This window comes from Lynx rufus, unplaced genomic scaffold (assembly GCF_022079265.1).
Source record: "Lynx rufus isolate CCGP_SWC_20201006 ecotype Redwood Valley unplaced genomic scaffold, mLynRuf1.p SCAF_27, whole genome shotgun sequence".
NCBI lineage: Eukaryota > Metazoa > Chordata > Mammalia > Carnivora > Felidae > Lynx > Lynx rufus.
This window is the reverse complement of record NW_025814842.1, coordinates 6,500,533-6,521,877: the sequence shown is the minus strand read 5'-3', so window position 1 is coordinate 6,521,877 and position 21,345 is coordinate 6,500,533. Positions and strand designations below refer to the sequence as shown.

Here is a 21,345-nt window from a genome sequence, read left to right as displayed (position 1 = left end):
GCCAATCGGCGGGGAGTTGGGGCACCTCCCCGGACGGGGCCGTTCCCCGCCCACCCAACCGCAGGTTCAGCGTCGCTAGAGCCGGGGAGGAAACGGAGCCAGCTGCTCCCCACCTGTGCCTAAAGCCATTTAAACAGCCCGGGCTCCTCCCCTTTGCTTGGGAGTCTGGGCAAGGGACCGGGCCTTAGCTGTCCAGAGTGGTTGCTACGGCAACAGTTGCTAATGTCTGATTGGCCGTGGAACTTGCGCTCCCCCACCCCCAACGCCCTGCGCCCTACTCCGAGGTAGGTTCGTCCCTTCCTGAGAGCCCACAACCCTAATTTCTCTTTAATTTTAAGTCCTTCGTTTTCTTCACCTGATTCCTCGACTCTGCCCACACCCGGTCTCCAGACACACCCACCTCTTCACCACCGCGGAGAGCTCACAGGGCCTGTCTCCGACGTCAGACCCGGGAGTCCCAGGAGCCTACAACTCCCAGAAGCCCCGCGCGGGCCACGCCCGCTAGCCAATAGGGCCGCGGATCTCTTTGCAGCCTTGGTCTCCAGGGCTTATCAGAGTGCGGGAGGGCAGGGAGGCGTTTCCTTGAGTTCCTCTGCCCAGAAGGAGGGTTGTAGTGGAGCAGGTTGCTCTCCGGGCTGGGAGCGTGACGTCGGAAGCGCCTCATTCCTGTGAAGAAGGGGAGTCGTCCATGCAGGGCTTCTCTAGCCAGAGGATGCCCTTCTTAATAATCTCTCATTTTTGTATCAGGCTTAAATTGACCCTGTGGTATGTTTGGTGGATTGTAGTATTTGCATGGCTTCACTTTTTACGTTTACATTGAGTACTCTTGAACATCGAGCCTTTTGGTCTGTTCAAAATTATGGTGTATGGTGTGAAGTAAAGATCTAACTTCATCTTTTTCCAAGCCATTACCCAGTTGTCTCAACATTTATGAAAAAGGCTATCTTTACCTCCCATTGATCTGTGATGCTGCCTTTATTATATACCAAATCCTCATGTTTTGTGGTCTCTTTCTAGATTTTCTATTCTTTCGCATTGGTCTATTTGTCAATGCATGTGATAATATGCGGTTTCAATTTATTGAGCATTAATAATTGGTTTTACTATTTCTTACAGAGAACGCCCCCTGCTGTGTTTCTTCTTCAAAGTATTTTTGCTTCTTTAGTTCTTGTCCAAATTAACTATAGATTCAATTTTCCTAGTTCCAGAAATAAATCTGTATTGGGATCATTTTTAATATGTATTCACTTAGGGAGAGTTGACGTTCCTTTTTTTCCCTTTTTAAAAAAAAATTTATTTTTTTTTTAGAGAGAGCAAGTGTGTGAGCACAAGCAGGAGAGGGGCAGAGAGAGAGGGAGAGAGAGAATTCCAAGTAGGCTCCGTGTTTTCAGCACAGAGCCCTATAAGGGGCTCCATCTCACGAACCATGAAATCATGACCTGAGCCAAAATCAAGAGTCAGGCACTTAACCAACTGAGCCACCCAGGTACCCCAGGGAGAATTGACATTCTTATAAAGTTGGTTTTCCTATCCAAGAACATGGTATGTTTTTCCATTTGTGGAAAAAAGCCTAATTGTGGATCCTTTTGGAGTGTTTTAAAGTTTTCTTCATGATTTTGCACATAGTTTGTTATGTTTATTCTTAAGTGTTTTATCTTTTTTGTTGTTGTTGTTAATATTGTGAATTGGATTGCACTGGCTTTTAAAAGTTTGTTAGTTTTTGTTGTGTAACAAACAACCCCAAACTTAGCGACCTAAAAAAGGAACCACTTATTTTGCTTATGACTCTGTGGGCTGATGATTTGGTCCAGACTTACCTGACTGGCTTTTCTGCTGGGCTCCTTCTTTTTGTCTGTGTTCAGCTGCCAGTGTGAGCTAAGCAGTTCTCCTGGGGATTAGATGATTGTCACTTGGAGTGCTAGGAGGCATTTAGGCCACACGTTTCCCATCACCCAGCAGCTTAGCTCATACTTCCTCACTTGGTGGTGGCAGGTTACAAAAGCAGAAACCAGAAGTTGCAAAAGTTCTTGATATCCAGGCTTGAAACTCACACGGTGTCACTTCTGTTGGTCAAAGCAAGCCACAAGAGCAGTCCAAATCCAAAGGGTGGGGAAATAGACTCCACTTCTAGAAGGGAGAAACTGCAAAGTCTATTCCTATACGTTTTGTTTTACTTTCTTGGCCATTTTTGCCATATACCACAATAAGATACTATGAAGAAGAGAGAAAAGGGTGATGATCCAGTTAGTACTGGAAATGGACTTTTCACATAACGATCAGCCTGCATGGCACAGTAAAAGGTCTAGAAAGTGCTGCGTTAGGCACTTTGAATTTTGTCTTTATATTAAACTAGACCTTCAGAGAGCTGAATACTTAAACTATATACTCTTTTCTTCCTTCATAGAATTAGCTATTTTTAATATTTCAAATTTTTATTTAAAATTTAGTTAGTTAACATATAGTGTAATGTTAGTTTCAGGAGTAGAACTTAGTGATTCATCACTTAGACGCAGCACCCAGTGCTCATCACCAGTGCCCTCCTTAATACCCATTACCCATTTAGCCCATCCCCCACCCACCTCCCCTTCAGCAACCCTTCCTTTGTTCTCTAGAGTCAAGAGTCTCTTATGGTTTGCCTCCCTCTCTCTCTTTTTTCCCTTTCCCCTACGTTCATCTGTTTTGTTTCTTAAAGAATTGGCTCTTTTGAATTGTGCTTTGGTACCTGCCATCAGCTAACATTAAAAGGAATTAAAATCCATTAATTTTATTTATTATAGAGATCTTAAAATACCATCCACTATGTCACATAGCCCTTTCCTAGGGTACTCATGGGAAATTTCTCTTCCCACTTAGTATCAAGAATAGCTGGATTTCTCCTAAGCTACTATTAATAGTTTGATTTTACCCAAGTTACCCTGCATATCATGTAACTGATCTTGCTTTCCTCTTGCATTGGCTGCTGAGGCTTTTCAGAGCCAAATTGTGAGCTACATTTTGCCAATACATAGGAACTTACAGTAGACAACTTGTAATCTCATTTTATCCCTGGCCCCATCTTATTTATCCTTGCACTATTTTCCTTTTCTCAATTATTTTTTAAAGGTGAGGCAGTGTATCATGATTAGAGCCCATAGTCACACAACCCAGAGGCAGGAGTTGGTAGAACTTGACTGGTAATCAGCTGGTGAGCAGACAACCTTATTGGGAAAAATGCTTGTATTGGGGCACCTGGGTGGCTCAGTGGGTTAAGTATAGGACTTGGGCTCAGGTCATGAACCCAGGTCACAAACTCAGGTTTGTGAATTCAAGTCCCACATTGGGCTCTGGGCTGACAGCTTGGGAGCCTGGAGCCTGCTTTGGATTCTGTGTCTCCCTCTCTCTTTGCCTCTCCCCCACTTATGCTCTGTCTCTTTCTCTCTCTCTCTCTCTCAAAAATAAACATTAAAAAAATTTAATGCTTGTATTGCCCTCATAGTACTTGCTATTTACTTATAGATTCCATAATTAATTATATAAGTGGATATTTTCTGAAGCTAGGTTTGTCTGTACTTAGGGATTTGCATTCTGTCCTTAATTCCCTTGCCCATCCTTGGCCGCCTGACCCTAGTGGAAGCCTTGCCCTGCAATACTGGAAAAGAACTTCTGACTTCCTGCCAGATTGTGATAACATTCCCATAGAGATGAATAAGTGACTTGTACACAGTGTGTGCCTTCAGATATAAACATGGGACCAGTTATGTCATTAAATTGTTATATATTGCTCCAAATTATTAGAATGACAAACCTGAGCCTTGAGAATAGTTAAGTTGTTTCTCCAGAAGTGGATTTGTCATGAAGATTAATCCTGAAAAATCTGCCTTCACCTCTTTCACACCCTGTTAATGTCTAACCAAAACAAATCACAAACAGACTAGTACAACCACTTAGCTGTTAGACCAAAAGTAGGGGTTGACTCCCTATGCTTGTGCACAACTTTTGAATAAATCATTAGTTTATAATTTAAACTTTAGTCCATAGAGATGTCATGGAATTCTGACCTTGAGTGAGACTTTGCATTCATAAAGCAGGATATTAATTGTACTCGTTTAAATAAATGAATTAAAAAAATTTTTTTAACGTTTATTTATTTTTGAGACAGAGAGAGACAGAGCATGAACGGAGGAGGGTCAGAGAGAGAGGGAGCACAGAATCTGAAACAGGCTCCAGGCTCTGAGCAGTCAGCACAGAGCCCAACGCGGGGCTCGAACTCACGGACTGTGAGATCGTGACCTGAGCTGAAGTCGGATGCTTAACCGACTGAGCCACCCAGGCGCCCCTAAATAAATGAATTTTTAAATGAATTTACTTATAACATATAACTTGTATAATTCCTCACTTGTTAAATAAATACTGCAGATGATTTAATGTAAATGTTAAACTAATGTACAGTATTTCTCATTTCAATTGTATGATTTATTTTCTGAACATTGTTGAAATATAAATGAATATGAAACATATAAAACATGATTACTGTATTTTTATTATATATTCTGTTTCTTGAAGCAAGAAAAAAAAACACTAGAAAAAATTTTCCACTATTAAATAGCTAGATTATTTTCTGCTTCCGACTTTTCTGAGTACATGGGGTTCAGAGATTCAGCTATTCCCATGATACTAAATAAGTCTTTGGTATTTATATTTTCAAACATACTATAATTAAGAGTTTACAGTCACGTAGGGACGGCTGGTTGGCTCAGTTGGTAGAGTGTGTGACTCAATCTCAGGGTTGTGAGTTTGAGCCCCATGTTGGGTTAGAGATTTTTTAAAAGTTACAGTCACATAATAGAGTCCCACGGTCAAATCATATCATCATAAAATATTTTTTAATGAAGTTTAAAAAATGACGAAAATGGGGCGCCTGGGTGGCGCAGTCGGTTGGGCGTCCGACTTCAGCCAGGTCACGATCTCGCGGTCCGGGAGTTCGAGCCCCGCGTCGGGCTCTGGGCTGACGGCTCAGAGCCTGGAGCCTGTTTCCGATTCTGTGTCTCCCTCTCTCTCTGCCCCTCCCCCGTTCATGCTCTGTCTCTCTCTGTCCCAAAAATAAATAAACGTTGAAAAAAAAAATTTTTAAAATGACGAAAATTCCAATTTGTCATTTGCTCCTATTGCAGACTGAATTCAAGCTTAGTTTCAAATGCTTGGAGGCAAGATGCTTGTGGTAGACCCTCATTCCTTCCACAGTTTCCCCTGAGATACAACTCTGCTTCACATTGTCATCTCACACAAAATGTTTATGTGTCCTTATAAGGACATAGATAATCTATTTATACACAATATTTAAATTCTGTACTGGTCAGGGGCGCCTAAGTGGCTCATTCGGTTGAGCTTCTGACTCTTTAAAAAAAATTTTTTTTTATGTTTAGTTATTTTTGAGAGCGAGAGAGACAGAGCATGAGTGGGAGAGAGGCAGAGAAAGAGAGAGACACAGAATCTGAAGCAGACTCCAGGTTCTGAGCTGTCAGTGCAGAGCCTGATGTGGGGCTAGATCCCATGGACCAGGAGATCATGACCTGAGCCAAAGTCAGCCACTTAACTGACTGAGCCACCCAGGTGGCCCGAACTTCTGACTCTTGATATCAGCTCAGGTCATGATCCCAGGGTCATGGGGTCATGCTCAGTGCAGAGTCTGCTTCAGATTCTCTCTCTATTCCCTCTGCCCCTCTCCTCCTGACAAATAAAAAGGAAAAGAAATAAATTTTGTACTGGTCAGAAAGGTTCATCTGATTGCTGCTTTTCAATTCGTGTGTACACAAATTACCTGTGGATCTTTCCAAAATACAGATTCTGATTCAGTAGGTCTGGAGCAAGACTTGAAATTCTGCATTTCTAACAAGCTTCCCAGAAGTGCCAGTGCCAGTGCTGTCTCCATGCTTGGAGAAACAAGGCCTCATGTAACCCTGTCACCTGTGGGTGTGTGACTTGGTGCCATAGCAGAAAAGATTAAAAAAAGGAAAAGAAGAAAGAGAGAAAGAGAGAAAGAAAAGAAAGAAAGGAAAGAAAGAAAGAAAGAAAGAAAGAAAGAAAGAAAGAAAGAAAGAGAAAGAAAGAGAAAGAAAAAGAAAGAGAAAGGAAGGAAGGAAGGAAGGAAGGAAGGAAGGAAGGAAGGAAGGAAAGAAAGAAAGAAACCTTTTCTTGGATGAGGTGAAAATTAAGTCATCATGCTACCCAATTTCTGATATAAATGCTTCATGGAAATTTTTTATGACTAAGGAAGAGGGTGAAGTTTCATTAGAAATGAACATTTTTTTTGAGCGTGCAGGGAAGTGACAGAGAGAGGGAGAGAATGAAAATCTCAAGCAGGCTCCCCACATGGTGACATTATGACCTGAGCTAAAATCAAGAGTCTGATGCTTAACCAACTGAGCCACCCAGGCACCCCTGAACATTAACATGTTTTATGATGCAGATTATGGGTGAAACTCCTTATAGGGAATTCCATTCATGAGGACAAGCTCTTTTCAACAAGGCTGTAAAGCTGTTTCTGCATTCCATAACTCAGTCTACAGTAAGAGCCCTTGATTAGTCTGTTTACAATGAATAATTCTCTACAACTCTATACACCAGCTGTTTTCTTTGGTCTTTATCCTTGTAGCAATAATAAAAGGAAACTAATTTGTATTGTTTGAACTCAAGGCAGGGAGCAAGCTGCCTTCTATTTCTTCTGCCTCAACCTCAAACAATTATCTCTGTCTTCATTTCTCCTCATTATGTTCCTTTTTTGATATCTCATATTCTTACATTTAAAAAATATTAATGAAAAGAAAACAACACAAAGACCCTGGAACCGTGAGGAAGAAATGGGTGTACACACATAGACTGTGCCCATCACCTCCTTCCTTTTCTTCCTCAGGGAAAAGTACTTTTTCTTAGGAACTATGGAGAGTTTGGCCTTTTGGCTTTTCTCTTTCTTTAAAATTCTGCCCTGTTCTGGGGTGCCTGGGTGGTTCAGTGGGTTAAGCGTCTGACTTCAGCTCAGGTCATGATCTCACAGTTCATGAGTTTGAGCCCCGCATAGGACTCTGTGCTGGCAGCTCAGAGCCTGGAGCCTGCTTGGGTTTCTGTGTCTCCCTCTCTCTCTGCCCCCACCCCGGCTCAGGCTCTGTCTCTCTCTCTCAAAAATAAATACTAAATTTTTTTTTAAATTTTGCCGGTTTTTACCTCCAAGTTCTTTAGAAAGTGTTTTATTTATATAGTCAATATGATGCCAAACACAGATATAATCGAAACCAGCGAAGCATAGGAAAGAAGAGGGAGAAGGTGGCAGCAGTGTCCATACTGATATTCAAAAGTGAGGGAGAGCGAGTAAATGATAGAACAGAAGGGTTGAGCTTCGAAGAGGACAAAGTCCTTGGCAACTTTGATGCCTGAGTGTAGGACATTGCAAGGGAGCTGTGCATAGGAAAGCTTAATGTCAGAGGGATTTATTGGAATTTATTTAATCTATTGGGGATTTGTTGCCTATAAACTTATCTACACCTTTTTTAAAAACTTTTTTTAAGTTTATTTATTTTGAGAGAGAGAGAGCGCGAGTGTGTGAGGGGGGGGGGGACAGAGAGAAAGAGAGAATCCCAAACAGACTCCACACCATCAGCATAAGCCTGACTCAGGGCTCCAACCCATGAACTACAAGGTCATGACGTGAGCCAAATCAAGAGTCTGCGGACTGAGCCACCAAGGCACCCCTATCTAAACTATTTTTTTAATTTTTTTTTACATTTATTTATTTTTGAGACAGAGAGAGACAGAGCATGAACAGGGGAGGGGCAGAGAGAGAGGGGACACAGAATGGGAAGCAGGCTCCAGGCTCTGAGCCATCAGCCCAGAGCCTGACGCGGAGCTCGAACTCACGGACCGCGAGATCGTGACCTGAGCTGAAGTCGGACGCTTAACCGACTGAGCCACCCAGGTGCCCCTAAACTATTTTTTAATTAGAACATTTCTTCAGCTCACATGGACATTTTAAGTTTTAATCTCCTGGGGAAATCTTTCACTATACCCTCCCCATCAGCCATGGCTGATTATGTCTACCTCTGGGTCATACAAATGTACTGTGCATACATGCAAAGTATTACATTCACCACCCTGTCCTGTAAGGATTTAAGTGTCTAACTCTCTTAGGAGCCTGAGGATAGAGACTATTCCTACTCAGTTTAATATCTATGGAGTCGAGCACGATGCCTTGGCATGTTGCAGGTAACTCTACAAACCTTTCTTGCATAAATACCACATTGATAGATGACCGTTTACCACTCATCGTATAGTTGGACCTTTTTCCTACAACTAAAGTTACAAAACTTTTTTCACAGACGATGTGTTTAAAAAATGACATTCAAGTTGTAAAATAAGAGTGTCATTTAGTTCTGTTAAGCTGAACGACTATAAGCTCCACCAGAACGGTACACACGGACCAGAGCGTCTCTGGAAGGGGCAGGACGGCAAACCACCGAGATGGGTCTCACTCCTCCTGGGCGCCTAGAGAGGCTCCGGAAATGCCCGGGAGGGGTGGGCACCGCAGGGAGTCGGTGACGCACTTCCGGCAAGGTTTTATTCGTACTTTTGGTCACCTGGCGCCGCGGGTCGTGGTTGGACTAACTGCGGGTAGGAGGAGTACCGGAGGGGGCCGGGCCGGATAGGGCCCCGCTTGAGACGGGACAGCGGGGACCCGCCGCTCTGGGAAGGTCCGATGAGTTCCGTGGCTTTTTGCAGGGTTTGCTGTCTTATCACTTGAAGGCAGAACTCCGGAAAAGTCAGCACGTGCTGGAGAAAGATGAGTTCGAGCTTGACCGCGAGTCAAGTCAGTGACGCCGAGGCAGGAGCCTGGATGGCAGCTGAGAAGTCTAGGGTCGCCGCGCCGTCTCTGCGTGATGGACTTTTGATAGTGAAAGTGGAGGAAGACTCACCCGGAGGTCAGGAGTCGGACCTGCCCGCGGACTGTCAGGATTCCGAAAAGTCGCGGCAGCAGTTTAGGCGGTTCCGTTACCAGGAGGTGGCTGGACCCGAAGAGGCGCTAAGCCGGCTCAGGGAACTTTGTCGCCGGTGGCTGAGGCCTGAGATGCATACGAAGGAGCAGATCCTGGAGCTGCTGGTGCTGGAGCAGTTCCTGAGCATCCTGCCCCAGGAGCTCCAGGCCTGGGTGCTGAAGCACTGCCCGCAGAGCGGGGAGAAAGCTGCGGCCGTGGTGCGCGCTTTTCAGAGAGCGCTTGATGGGGCCTCACCCCAGGTGAAGAGTGAAAGTGTTCTGGTGGTAGGGGTGTGAGGAATAGAGGTACACGGGATGCTAAGAGTTTCAGGCCTTTTTTCCTTGCTACATTTTTGAGCTTCAGGGTGTACATGAAACTTCCTTTCTGTAGTGACAAATCTATCCAGGAAATGATCTTTGAGTTAATAGACTTCTGAGCACAAAACCAACGTGGGAGTATTGTTTACCCATTGTAAGACCGCCTCTTGTGTAACTAGATTATTTGCGGAAGAAAGGTGTCAGGATGGAAAGTGGCTTCATGTCGTTAACTACTTAGCAATAACTGAGCACTTTGAATGTGAGGTTCCCTTTTTGCTTTTTAACAGTTTGGCGACCCCCTCCTACAATTGATTATGGTACCTGGGAGAGTGGAGTGGGGCTGTAATGGAGGTAACTAATCATGCCTGTGTGATGAAACCTCCATAAAAATCCCAGTAGTGTGAGATTCAGACAGCTTCCAATTGGTGAACACATCCATATACCTGGAAAGTGGCAAACTCCAACTCTACGGGACAGAAGCTCCTGTACTCAGGACCCTCCCAGACCTCATTGTGTGTCTCTCCATTTTGCTGTTTACTGTATCCTTTATCATATCTTTTTGTAATAAACTGGTAAACCTAAGTGTTTCCATCAGTACTGTGAGCTGTTCAAGCAAAGAATTTAATTGGTAGGGGGAGGTCATCGGAACCTTTAATTTGTGGCCAAGTCGGACAGAAATTGTGGGTAACCTGGAGACCTACTACTTGAGGTTGGCTTCCAAAGTTGGGAGGCGTGAGTGGTCTTGTGGGACCAAGCCCTTTACCTGTGGGATCTGACTGTATCCAGGTAGATAGTGTCAGAATTGAGTTACACTTGAAGACACCTAGCTGGTATCACAGAATTATTTGATGTGTGGAAAACCCCTATATGTGGTGTCAGAAGTGAAGAAGTATTGTAGTGAAAGTATTCAGAGTATTGACAGTAGAAGAGACACACAGAAGTGTGATTTTCTTTTTCCTTTACCAGGAAGCAGAGGAGAGGCTCAATTAAAAAACAAATGTTATTATACTCAGATTTAGAAATAGGAGGCACAGCACAACACTCAGGACTTCCTGGGAAGGACACCAGGGGTGTTCAGGAGGCAGAAGACTGGAGCAAGGGGAAGGTTTAGGCCAGCGCCTCTACTGAGGTTTCCCAAGGAAACACACAGGGCAGGGGGATCTGTTTAAGATTGGTTGTTCTGGATAATTTCAGCATGCTCTAACCTATAGGGCTGGTCCCCAGTTGCCCTGAAACCTGGCCCTAGGATGATTAAGGCAGAGTAATGTGGCATCCTGGAGTGTATATGCCAGGTAGAGGAGGTATTGCTTGAGATAAGCAGTCTTGGCTGAGCCCTTTGCTCTAAGAATTGGCTAGCCCTGGGAGGGGCAGTCTCCCTAGACAGATTTTTAACATACAGAAAAATTTTAAATGTATTTCCCTTTCCTGTCATTTAGTGAGAGATCCTTGAAGTCAATTTGTGATCCATCACTAGACAAACATGTTCGCACACCAATGTTAGAACCTTCCCTTTCTAAGAACTGTGGCTTTACCTTCTGTGAATGGTCAACTTCCATTTAAATAAGTTATCTCAAAATGTCATCTTGCCAGATAATTATCTTATTGTGCAATGTTCAAGGGAAGGGAAAGTAGATTTTACTGAGCATCTGCTGTCAGGGAGGTACTTCATCTTCTTAAATTTATGTCCATTTCACGCACGAGGTAACCGTATCTCACAGCCAGCACTGGAATTTGGCACTTTCTGGTTACCTGTACATTTTTAATCTGTATCCGATTTCCAGTTTGATAAATCACAGTGATATAACTCAAATGAAGATTTTGCTCTTACCCCAAATTAGTGTGGATAGTCCACGGAAAGAAAGGCTTTTCAGGATTGCAAGAGAATTTCAGCCTCTGTCTTTGTTACTCTGAAACTCCAGTTAGTACAACACTCACTGGAACAGACTCGACAGCCATGGTTATTACTTGATTCCCAGGGCTTCCTGCTCAGGGTTTGCAGACTCCTCCGGAGTCTGGCCTCATCCTGAGATTAACAGTCACTTATGCTGTCCTGGGACAGCAGGTGCTGAGTGGAGGTCTTGTGTTGTTTCAGGAGTTGGTGAAGATTGAGAATGTGGCTGTGTCTCTAAACTGTGAGGAGTGGGAGCCTCTGGACCCAGCTCCGAGGGAGTTCTGCTGGGAGAGCGCACAGGAGGATCGTAGGACCTCGGTCTCACTGGTCTCGCCGAGTAAGTGCTGGCTTTGTTTCTAGCTGTGTGTGATCTGTCTCTGAGCCAGTCACACACCCATGTTGAGAGCCATGGAGTCTCTTTTGTGACCCCACTGGGACCTTGCTGTTCTGTATTGTTAGGTGAGAGATTCAGCTTTTTATTTTGGTTCATTTTAAATAAAATGCATACAGAAAAATATAGAAAATATAACAGGCACCTTATATCTACCACCCAGGTTTATCATATTTTAATATTTGGCCCTAATGGCTTCATTCTCCCTCCCTTCCCCCCCCCCCCCCAGCTGAGAAAAAAATGTAACAACTGTAGATGAAACTCTGGATACCCTCCCTGAAGCTGTTCCCCTCACTCTTTCTTCAGAGGTAACCAGTATCCTGATTCTGGTACTTATTTCCATGCATGTTTTATATTTTCTACATGTACATGTAGCTACATGTACACATTACGTGTGTACTTTCTATATGCAAAAATGTGTATATAAACTGTATATGAACAGAAATACATATACTTGTAAACATATATAGTATTTTTAAATGTTTTGATGCTGTATAAATTATATTGCTGTATGATTCTTTTGCACCTTGCCTTTCTTTTTTTTCCCCATTACATTTTTGGGATTTATCCATGTTGGCACATGTAGCTCTAGTCCACTCATTTTAACACTTATATCTTTCATTGTATGACTTGTCCAAAATTCATTTATCTACTGTCCTCCATCAGTGGACATCAAGGCTTCTAGTTTTTCACTGTTACAAATAGCATTGCCTCGAACATACTTGAATCCTTCTGTGTTCATATATAGGAACATATATAGGAACTATAGAGAATAGACTTAGGCGTGTTTGCCCATCTTACTGTTCAGAAGGCAGGAGTGCAACCAGTTTGTACTCCTACCAGAAATACATGAGAATTCTTCCTTCTCTACATCCTTACTGACATTTGGTGCCTGGCTGATGGTGTGATGTCGCAACACGGTAGCTCACGTGTTCCTTTTAAAATGCTACGTCACGCCTCTGCTCAGAACCTGCAGTGGCTCTCTATTTCATGCAAAGGAAAAGCCTGTGTTGCCTAATGTGACAAGGCCCCGTCACCCTGCACACCCCTCTCCTACGATGCCCCTCGCTCATTGTGCTTCAGCCCCACTGACCTCGCTGTTCCTTGACCATGGCAGGCATCCTGCCTCCTGTTCTTCGCTTTATTTGATCCTTCCACCTGGACTATTCTTTTTTTTATATATTTATTTATTTTTGAGAGAGAGAGACAGTGTGAGAGGGGAAGGAGCAGAGAGAGAGGGCTACAGAGGACCCAAAGTGGGCTCCACACGGTCAGTGCAGAGCTCGATGTGGGGCTTGAACCCACGAACTGTGAGATCATGACCTGAGCTGAAACCAAGAGTTGGACATTTAACCAACTGAGCCACCTGAGTGCCCCTCTTCCTGGAACATTCTTCCTTCAGATCTCCACTAACCAAACTCCTTGACTTGTCTCCAGTCTGTGCTCAGATCTCACTTTTCAGAGAGGCCTGACCTGACTATCATGTTTAATAGTGCAGTTTGCCTTTCCACTGTCCCCTCCTCCCACACTACTGTCCCATCCCTTACCTTCCTCAACTTGGTCCACAGCATTCATCACCCTCTGACGTCCTATAGAATTTACTTTCTGTTTATCTATTGTCTGACCACCTCTTCTAGAATGTAAACTCCACAAGGGGAGGGGTTTTTGTTTGGTTCTAATATATCCCAAGCAGTTGGAACAGATAGTGCTTGGCAGGTACTCAATAAATACTAGCTGGGTTAATGAATGAATAGTATCTTGTTGTTTTAACTTACATTTCCCTGATTGGTTCTGGGTTAAATCTTTTCAGATTTTTTTTTTTTTTTGGGTGGGGGAGGCATTCTGTGAATTGTCTGTATCCTATCTCCCTTCCTTTCCTCCATTTTTTTTTTATTGCTTTGTGGCAGTTCTTTATATTTTCTGTATTAACTCTTTGTTATTTTACTATAAAGTAAGCTAGAAAAAAGAAAATGTTATTAAGAAAATTGTAAGGAAGGGAAAATACTTTTACAGTGCTGGACCAACTTTACCAAAAAATTCTGTGCATGACTGGGCTTTCACAGGTCAAACCCTTGTTCAAGTGTCAACTATAGTCAGGTTTTTTGATCTTTTACTTTATGGTTTGTGTTTTTCCAACCTTTGGAAAATACAAGGCCCTTCTCAATCTTGATTCCATCTTTGCAGAGGCAACTTTAATATCTTTTTTGTGTTTTTCACTGGTATTTATTTTCATATTCCTAAATAGGATGCTTATTCTGCTAATTTTCCCCTGATTTCAGGTATTACCTCTTGACTGTCTCCTGAGGGAGATGGGACCATGCACACATTTAGCAGTCTGTAATTCTCTCATTATAGTTAAATCAGTTCTTTTGCATATTGATACAATATTTCAATATCCTACCCATGTAAATACTACCTGTAACCTGTATGATTACATGTCTTTTATTTTACAACTTCTAATTTTCTCTGGAATTAATAATGCCTTATTTTGCATGTGCTGCCTTTCTACCTATTGAACACCAGTCTACCCACAGTCTCCCTGTTAGAAATGTAAAACTGTATGTTCAAATGTATCAGGTATGCTATCAGTTTCATAGTCCCCTTGGAGGAAGCCTCCAGAAACTTCTGCTCCAGTGTGAATGGGCTTCCCTCCAGGCCTGCCACACGGCTATCGTCCTAAGACCTTCTTTGACTATCACTCTGGAATTCCTTTTCTCTTTCCTGGACCCCACACCATTCTCTTCCTAGGTTTACCCCCTTTGATTTGATGGAGAACATCTTCCAGTATCTTCCAGAGAACATATTCTTGGGAGCTTAATTTTTTGAAAGTTTGCCTGAAAATGTCTGAAAATGTCTCTATTCCTCTCCTACATCCAGATCATGGGATGGCCGGATTCCCCATTAGAAATGATTTTACCATTGAATTTTGAAGACTGAATTTTCTAGTTAGCTTGCCATGTTGCTACTGAGAAATTGGATGCCATTGTGATATTTTATCCTTGGTGTGTGATCTGTTTGTTCGAAAGCCTTTAGGCTCTCTTCTTTATTCCTGCTAGTATGAAGTTTCAGAATGGGTGCAGCTTAGTGTGAAGGAGGGTGGTTTTTTTGTTTTTTGTTTTTGTTTTTTTGCATTCATTGTTGAGTAGTAGGTGGGTCCTTGTAATATAGACACCCACACTTTGAATTCCAAGAAATTAAAAAAAAATTTTTTTTTTAATGTTTATTGATTTTTGAGAGTGAGAGAGACAGAGCATGAGTGGAGGAGGGGCAGAGAGAGAGGGAGACACAGAATCCAAAGCAGGCTTCAGGCTCTGAGCTGTCAGCACAAAGCCCGACCCTGGGCTTGAACCCACAAACCTCGAGATCACGACCTGAGCCGGAGTCAGACGCTTAATCGACTGAGCCACCCAGGTGCCCAAGAAATTTTTTATGGTATTGTTTTATCTGTCTGTCTTTCAATCTATCTATTTTTATCTCATTATTTTTTTCCTGTTTTCTTTCTGGGATTTCTGTTCATTGGATGTTGGAACTCATGGACTGATCGCATCAGGTTCTTCTCTGCCCCTTCTCATTTCTTTATCTTTTGTTTCACATTCTAGAAGATCTCCTTAGCTTTGTTTTCCAGCTGTTAATACTGAAATATTTCTGCTCTCATTAATATTTTCAGGAGCCTTTTCTTGTTCTTTAAATATTCCTTTTCTTATAGCCTCCTTGTTTCCTGGATGCAATATCTTCTCTTGTTTACCTGAGAATGTTAACTGTAGATCATTAGATTTTCTGTTTTACACATTGCATGTTTCCTCAGCACTTATATTCGAAGTTTTCCTGAAATGTTGGTAACTTTTAACTTTCCATTTGTTTTTGTTTTTGTTTTTTAATTTTTTTTAACGTTTATTTATTTTTGAGACAGAGACAGAGCATGAACAGGGGAGGGTCAGAGAGAGGGAGACACAGAATCTGAAACAGGCTCCAGGCTCTGAGCTGTCTGCACAGAGCCCGATGTGGGGCTCGAACCCATGAACCATGCGTGAGATCATGACCTGAGCCGAAGTTGGATACTTAACCGACTGAGCCACCCAGGTGCCTCTAGGTCCTCTGTCTATTTTTAAATTGGATTGTTTATTTTGGTGTTGAGTTGTATAAGTTCTTTATATATTTTGAATATTAATCCCTTATCAGATATATCATTTGCAAATATCTTCTCTTATTAAGTAGGTTGTCTTTTTGTGTTGTTAATGGTTTCCTTTGCTATGTAGAACCTTTTTTTTTTTTAAGATTTTATTTTTGGGCTGCCTGGGTGGCTCAATTGGTTAAGCGTCCAACTTCAGCTCAGGTTATCATCTCAAGAGCCAGCTCAGAGCCTGGAGCCTGCTTCAGATTCTGTGTCTCCCTCTCTATTTGCCCCTCCCCTGCTCGCACTCTGTCTTTCTCTCTCTCAAAAATAAATAAAACATTTCAAATATTTTTTTTTAAATTAAAAACAAAAGATTTTATTTTTAGCTAGACTCTACACCCATCATGGGGCTCGAACCCACAATCCTGAGATCAAGAGTCACACGCTCCACCAACTGAGCCAGCCACATGCCCCCTGCAAAAGCTTTTTTTTTTTTAATTTTTTTTCAACGTTTATTTATTTTTGAGACAGAGAGAGACAGAGCATGAACAGGGGAGGGGCAGAGACAGAGGAAGACACAGAATCTGAAACAGGCTGCAGGCTCTGAGCGGTCAGCACAGAGCCCGATGCGGGGCTCGAACTCACGGACCGTGAGATCATGACATGAGCCGAAGTCCCGAAGTCGGATGCTTAACCGACCAAGCCACCCAGGTGCCCCGCTTTTTTTATTTTGATGTAGTCCCAATATCTTATTTTTGCTTTTGTTTCTTTTGCCTTAGGAGACATATGTAGAAAATAGCTGATGTCAGAGAAATTACTGCCTATGCTCTCTTCTAGGAGTTTTATGGTTTCGGGTCTCACATTTAGGTTTCTAATCCATTTTCAGTTTATTTTTGTGTATGGTGTTAGAAAGTGATCTGGTTTCATTCTTTTACATGTAGCTATCCAGTTTTTCCAACATAGTTTATTGAAAAGACTGTATTTTCCCCATTGTATATTCTTGCCTCCTTTGTCATTGATTGACCATATAATTGTGGGCTTATTTCTGGGCTATTCTGTTACATTGATCTGTGTCTATTTTTATTCCTGTACCATACTATTTTGATTACTATAGATTTGTAGTATATCTTTTTTTCTTTTTAAAATTTTATTTTTAAGTGCTCTTTGCACCCAGTGTGGGACTTGAACTTAATAGCCCCAAGATTAAGAGTTGCATGCTCCACCAACTGAGCCTGCCAGGCATCCCTGTAGTATATCTTGAAACTGGTATTGTGATACCTCTGGCTTTGTTCTTTCTCAAGATTGCCTTGGCTATCAGGTGCTGTTTGGGGGAATTTCCATATGTCAGGCCTGGGCTTGCAAATTTTACCATAGAGAGATTTATTCAACAAATATTTTTATTGAGTGTCTGCAATAAGCCAGATGCTGTTCTTTTTTTTCTTTTAATGTTTATTCATTTTTGAGAGAGAGGGAGAGCCTGAGTGGGGGAAGGGTAGAGAGAGGGGAGGACAGAGGATCTGAAGAAGGCTTTCTGCTGACAGCACAGAACCCGATGCAGGGCTCAAACTCACGAACTGAGAGATCATGACCTGAGCTGAAGTCAGACGCTTAACTGACTGAGCCACCCAGGCACCCCAGCCAGGTACTATTCTAAGTGCTGGGGACGCATTAGGGAACAAAACCTATGAATCCCCTGTCAAAAATCCCCGCCCTTTCTTAGAGCTCATGGTTTGGGACATGAGCAGAGAACAGCACTGAGGTTCTACCAATTGTGTGTCTGTTTTCACTTGATTCTCCTGATGTGAAAGTGGTCCCTGTCCCCTGTTCTCAGCTGTACCTGGTGTCCCCAGTCCAGAATTTATGTGGTTCAGTCTCCCTGGGGAGTAAACTGCAAAAATTCTGGATTTGGGGTGGAATCTGGTGGCTTACCTGCTCCTTTATTTATTTATTTATTTATTTATTTATTTATTTATTTTTAAATCTTTTTTTTTTTTTCCAACATTTATTTATTTTTGGGACAGAGAGAGACAGAGCATGAACGGGGGAGGGGCAGAGAGAGAGGGAGACACAGAATCGGAAACAGGCTCCAGGCTCTGAGCCATCAGCCCAGAGCCTGACGCGGGGCTCGAACTCACGAACCGCGAGATCGTGACCTGGCTGAAGTCTGACACTTAACCGACTGCGCCACCCAGGCGCCCCTACCTGCTCCTTTATATAAAGACTTGCAGTCAGTCCTAGATTTGTCTCCCACCCAGACCCCACCTCCAGACATTGGAGGCATGGGGTGTATCTGTTACTATAACGTATCACATGAATACAATTTCTCTTGTTAAACCATCCTCCATTCATGGGGTACAGGCTATCGTGCCCTTCTTGACACCCCTTCCTGATATTGTGTCTTCTGCAATGGTGGAGTGGGGCAGGGGGAAAGAGATGGGTGTGTGGGTATAGGCACAAGTGTAAAAGGAAAGAATGGGGTTTGTACAGGTAAATTTGAGTACATTTGGCAGGTTAATTAAAATCATTTAACTTGAAGGGCTCCTGGGTGGCTCAGTTGGTTAAGGGTTTGGCTTTGGCTCAGGTCATGATCTCGCGGTCTGTGAGTTCGAGCCCCACGTCAGGCTTTCTGCGGACAGCTCAGAGCCTGGAGTCTGTTTCAGATTCTGTGTCTCCCTCTCTCTCTGCCCCTCCCTGCTCTCGCTCTTTCTCCCTCTCTCAAAAATAAATAAACATTACAATTAAAAAAAATAAAATCATTTATCTTGAGGAGTGGTTCATTGAGAATGTTAAAAAGGTTTGGGAGGGTGCTTATTTTTTTGCAGGCACTTGCTTATTTTACTCTTGCACCAGCATGAAATGTCACCCTTTTTTCTTTCTTTTTTTTTTTTTTTTATTGTATTTAAATCCAAGTTCTTTAACATGTAGCGTAAAAACGGTTTCAGGAGTAGAATTTAGTGATTCATCCCTTACATATGACACCCAGTGCTCATCATAACAAGTGCCCTCCTTAATGCCCATCCCCCATTTAGCCCATCCCCCCACCCACCTCCCCTCCAGCTACCCTCAGTTTGCTATCTATTTAAGAGTCTCTTCGAAGATGTGGAGAAACGGGAACCCTCTTGCACTGTTGGTGGGAATGCAAACTGGTGCAGCCGCTCTGGAAAACAGTGTGGAGGTTCCTCAAAAAATTAAAAATAGATCTACCCTATGACCAGCAATAGCACTGCTAGGAATTTACCCAAGGGATACAGGGGTGCTGATGCATAGGGGCACTGGTACTCCCAATGTTTATAGCAGCACTTTCAACAATAGCCAAATTATGGAAAGAGTCTAAATGTCCATCAACTGACGAATGGATAAAGAAGATGTGGTTTATATATACAATGGAATACTACTTGGCAACGAGAAAGAATGAAATCTGGCCATTTGTAGCAACATGGCTGGAACTGGAGAGTGTTATGCTAAGTGAAATAAGTCAGGCAGAGAAGGACAGATACTCTCATGTTTTCACTCATAAGTGGATCGTGAGAAACTTAACAGAAGACTAGGGGGGAGGGGAAGGGGGAAAAATTACAGAGAGGGAAGGAGGCAAACCATAGAAGACTCTTAAATACTGAGAACAAACTGACGATTGATGGGGGTGGGGGGGAGGGGAAAGTGGGTGATGGGCATAGAGGAGGGCACCTGTTGGGATGAGCACTGGGTGTTGTATGGAAACCAATCTGACAATAAATTATATATATAAAAAGAGTCTCTTACGGTTTGCCTCCTTGTTTTTATTTTTGAATGTTTCAGGTTTGGAAACCAGAACTGAGAACAAAGACTTTATTCCAAAACAAGAAATTTTAGAAGAAGTAGAGCCGCAGGGGCAGCTACAAGAAGGGTCCCACAGGAAGGCTCCCCCTGGATGTAGTGACACTGGTGAGATAGGGGTAGAAAAGCAGTCAAGAAATCCCTCATCATTGAAACTGGAAAATTCTCCTGAAGAGGAAGGACTCCCCCGCACCGCAGATCTCAAGAATGGTCCCACAGAGGAGGGAGACTTCAGACATGGCCAACTTGGGAACAGGGCCAGAAGTTCAAACTCTGTTCTTTGTCAGCACGTGCAGGCCACAGGGAGGCCCGTTGACCACAATGACCTGGGGGACAGTTGTACACAGAGTTCAGAGCCGGTAAAGCATCACACAGTGAAACCTCCCCACTCCTTTGACAGCGAGGAACAGCTCCACAGTGCAGACCTCTTTAAGACCCAGCGACACTTCCGTGAAGAAAGGCCGTATAAATGCGGGAACTGTGAGAAGAGTTTCAAACAGCGTTCTGATCTTTTTAAACACCAGAGAATCCACACGGGGGAGAAACCCTACCAATGCCAGGAGTGCGGGAAGCGCTTCAGTCAGAGCGCTGCGCTGATCAAACACCAGAGGACACACACGGGCGAAAAGCCCTACACCTGCCCTAAGTGTGGGGACAGCTTCCGGCAGAGCTCCCATCTCACCCGGCACCAGAGGATCCACATAGGAGAGAAACACTTCGAGTGTCACGAATGCGGGGAGACCTGCCGTATTTCCAACCGTTTTAGACATCAGAGAATTCACAAAGGGGAGAGACCCTACACGTGTGAGGAGTGTGAGAAGAGCTTCAAACGGTGCTCAGACCTCTCTAAACACCAGAGGATCCACACTGGGGAGAAGCCGTATGGGTGTTCTGTGTGTGGGAAACGCTTCAGCCAGAGTGCAACCCTCATTACGCACCAGAGGACTCACACTGGAGAAAAACCTTACAAATGTCTTGAATGCGGGGAAAGCTTTAGACAGAGTCCACACCTTATCCGACACCAAAGGATCCATAGAAATAAAGTCCCACCATTTTGACATGGCTGGTGCTTGAGCTGTTTTGGTGTGTGTGTGTTTGTGTGTGTGTGTGTGTGTGTGTGTGTGTGTGTGTGTGTGTGTGTGTGTGTTCTGTTGTCCAGAAACGACATTCTTTGGCATTTGGAGTATGTCAGTCATTTGTGGATCGTATTTCCACGGGCATCACACCCAAGATAGATCAGTCAGTAGGTCTCAGTACCTACTCTGAACATCACTGTGAAGCAGGAATGTGTAAGCGGAGAGCCCTTCCAAAGGATGAGGGGGTCCCATGGAAGGGCCTCCCGACGACATCAAGGGCTCACTTGTAACAGTTCTGTCCTGGTCTCTTCTCTTTTCTTACCTCTGCTTTCAGACCAAATCTTGCCCACTCCACTCACTGCCCTGAGAAATATTTGTGACACTTAGAATTGTCTTTCTGCTTTGATGGTGGACAGGATTTCAAATACATGATGATCCAAAACACCGTGTAAAGTTTGGTACATACAAGACACACTCTATATTTTTTGCTTTTTTAAAAATGAACTTTGCAGAGTTTCTCTTTCTTCCCCATTCTAGGGGTTCAATTTTATACGTCTTGTTGATTTCTTTTCAAAAGAGAGGCAAAGGGAAACGCCACCCAAATACACCTACAAATTCCCATCATTGTATCCTTTTCTAAGCTTATTAAATTAAGGGCACTTTATTTGAGAACTTTTGGTTTTTGATGAAAGTCCGCATTAAACCTTTTGGTAAGCTTTGTGTAGGGGAGAGGGAGGGAGGCTC

The 21,345-nt window shown here is 43.2% G+C and overlaps 1 protein-coding gene across 4 annotated transcripts; it reads left to right on the top strand.

The window, feature by feature from the left end:
- Positions 1 to 95: 95 nt before the first annotated feature.
- Positions 96 to 20,588, top strand: ZNF394 (zinc finger protein 394). Of its 4 annotated transcripts, XM_047089263.1 has the most exons (4): positions 96 to 284; positions 8,746 to 9,259; positions 11,409 to 11,544; positions 19,508 to 20,588. In XM_047089263.1, exons 2-4 carry the CDS (start codon positions 8,807 to 8,809, stop codon positions 20,581 to 20,583), a joined length of 1,665 nt encoding a protein of 554 aa, XP_046945219.1. In that variant the 5' UTR covers positions 96 to 284; positions 8,746 to 8,806; the 3' UTR covers positions 20,584 to 20,588. The 4 variants fall into 4 exon arrangements, with proteins under 4 accessions (XP_046945219.1, XP_046945222.1, XP_046945220.1 ...); XM_047089264.1 differs by lacking the exons at positions 96 to 284; positions 19,508 to 20,588 and adding an exon at positions 11,828 to 12,123 and having other exon boundaries at positions 8,446 to 9,259; XM_047089262.1 differs by lacking the exon at positions 96 to 284 and having other exon boundaries at positions 8,481 to 9,259.
- The last annotated feature ends 757 nt before the right edge of the window (positions 20,589 to 21,345 follow it).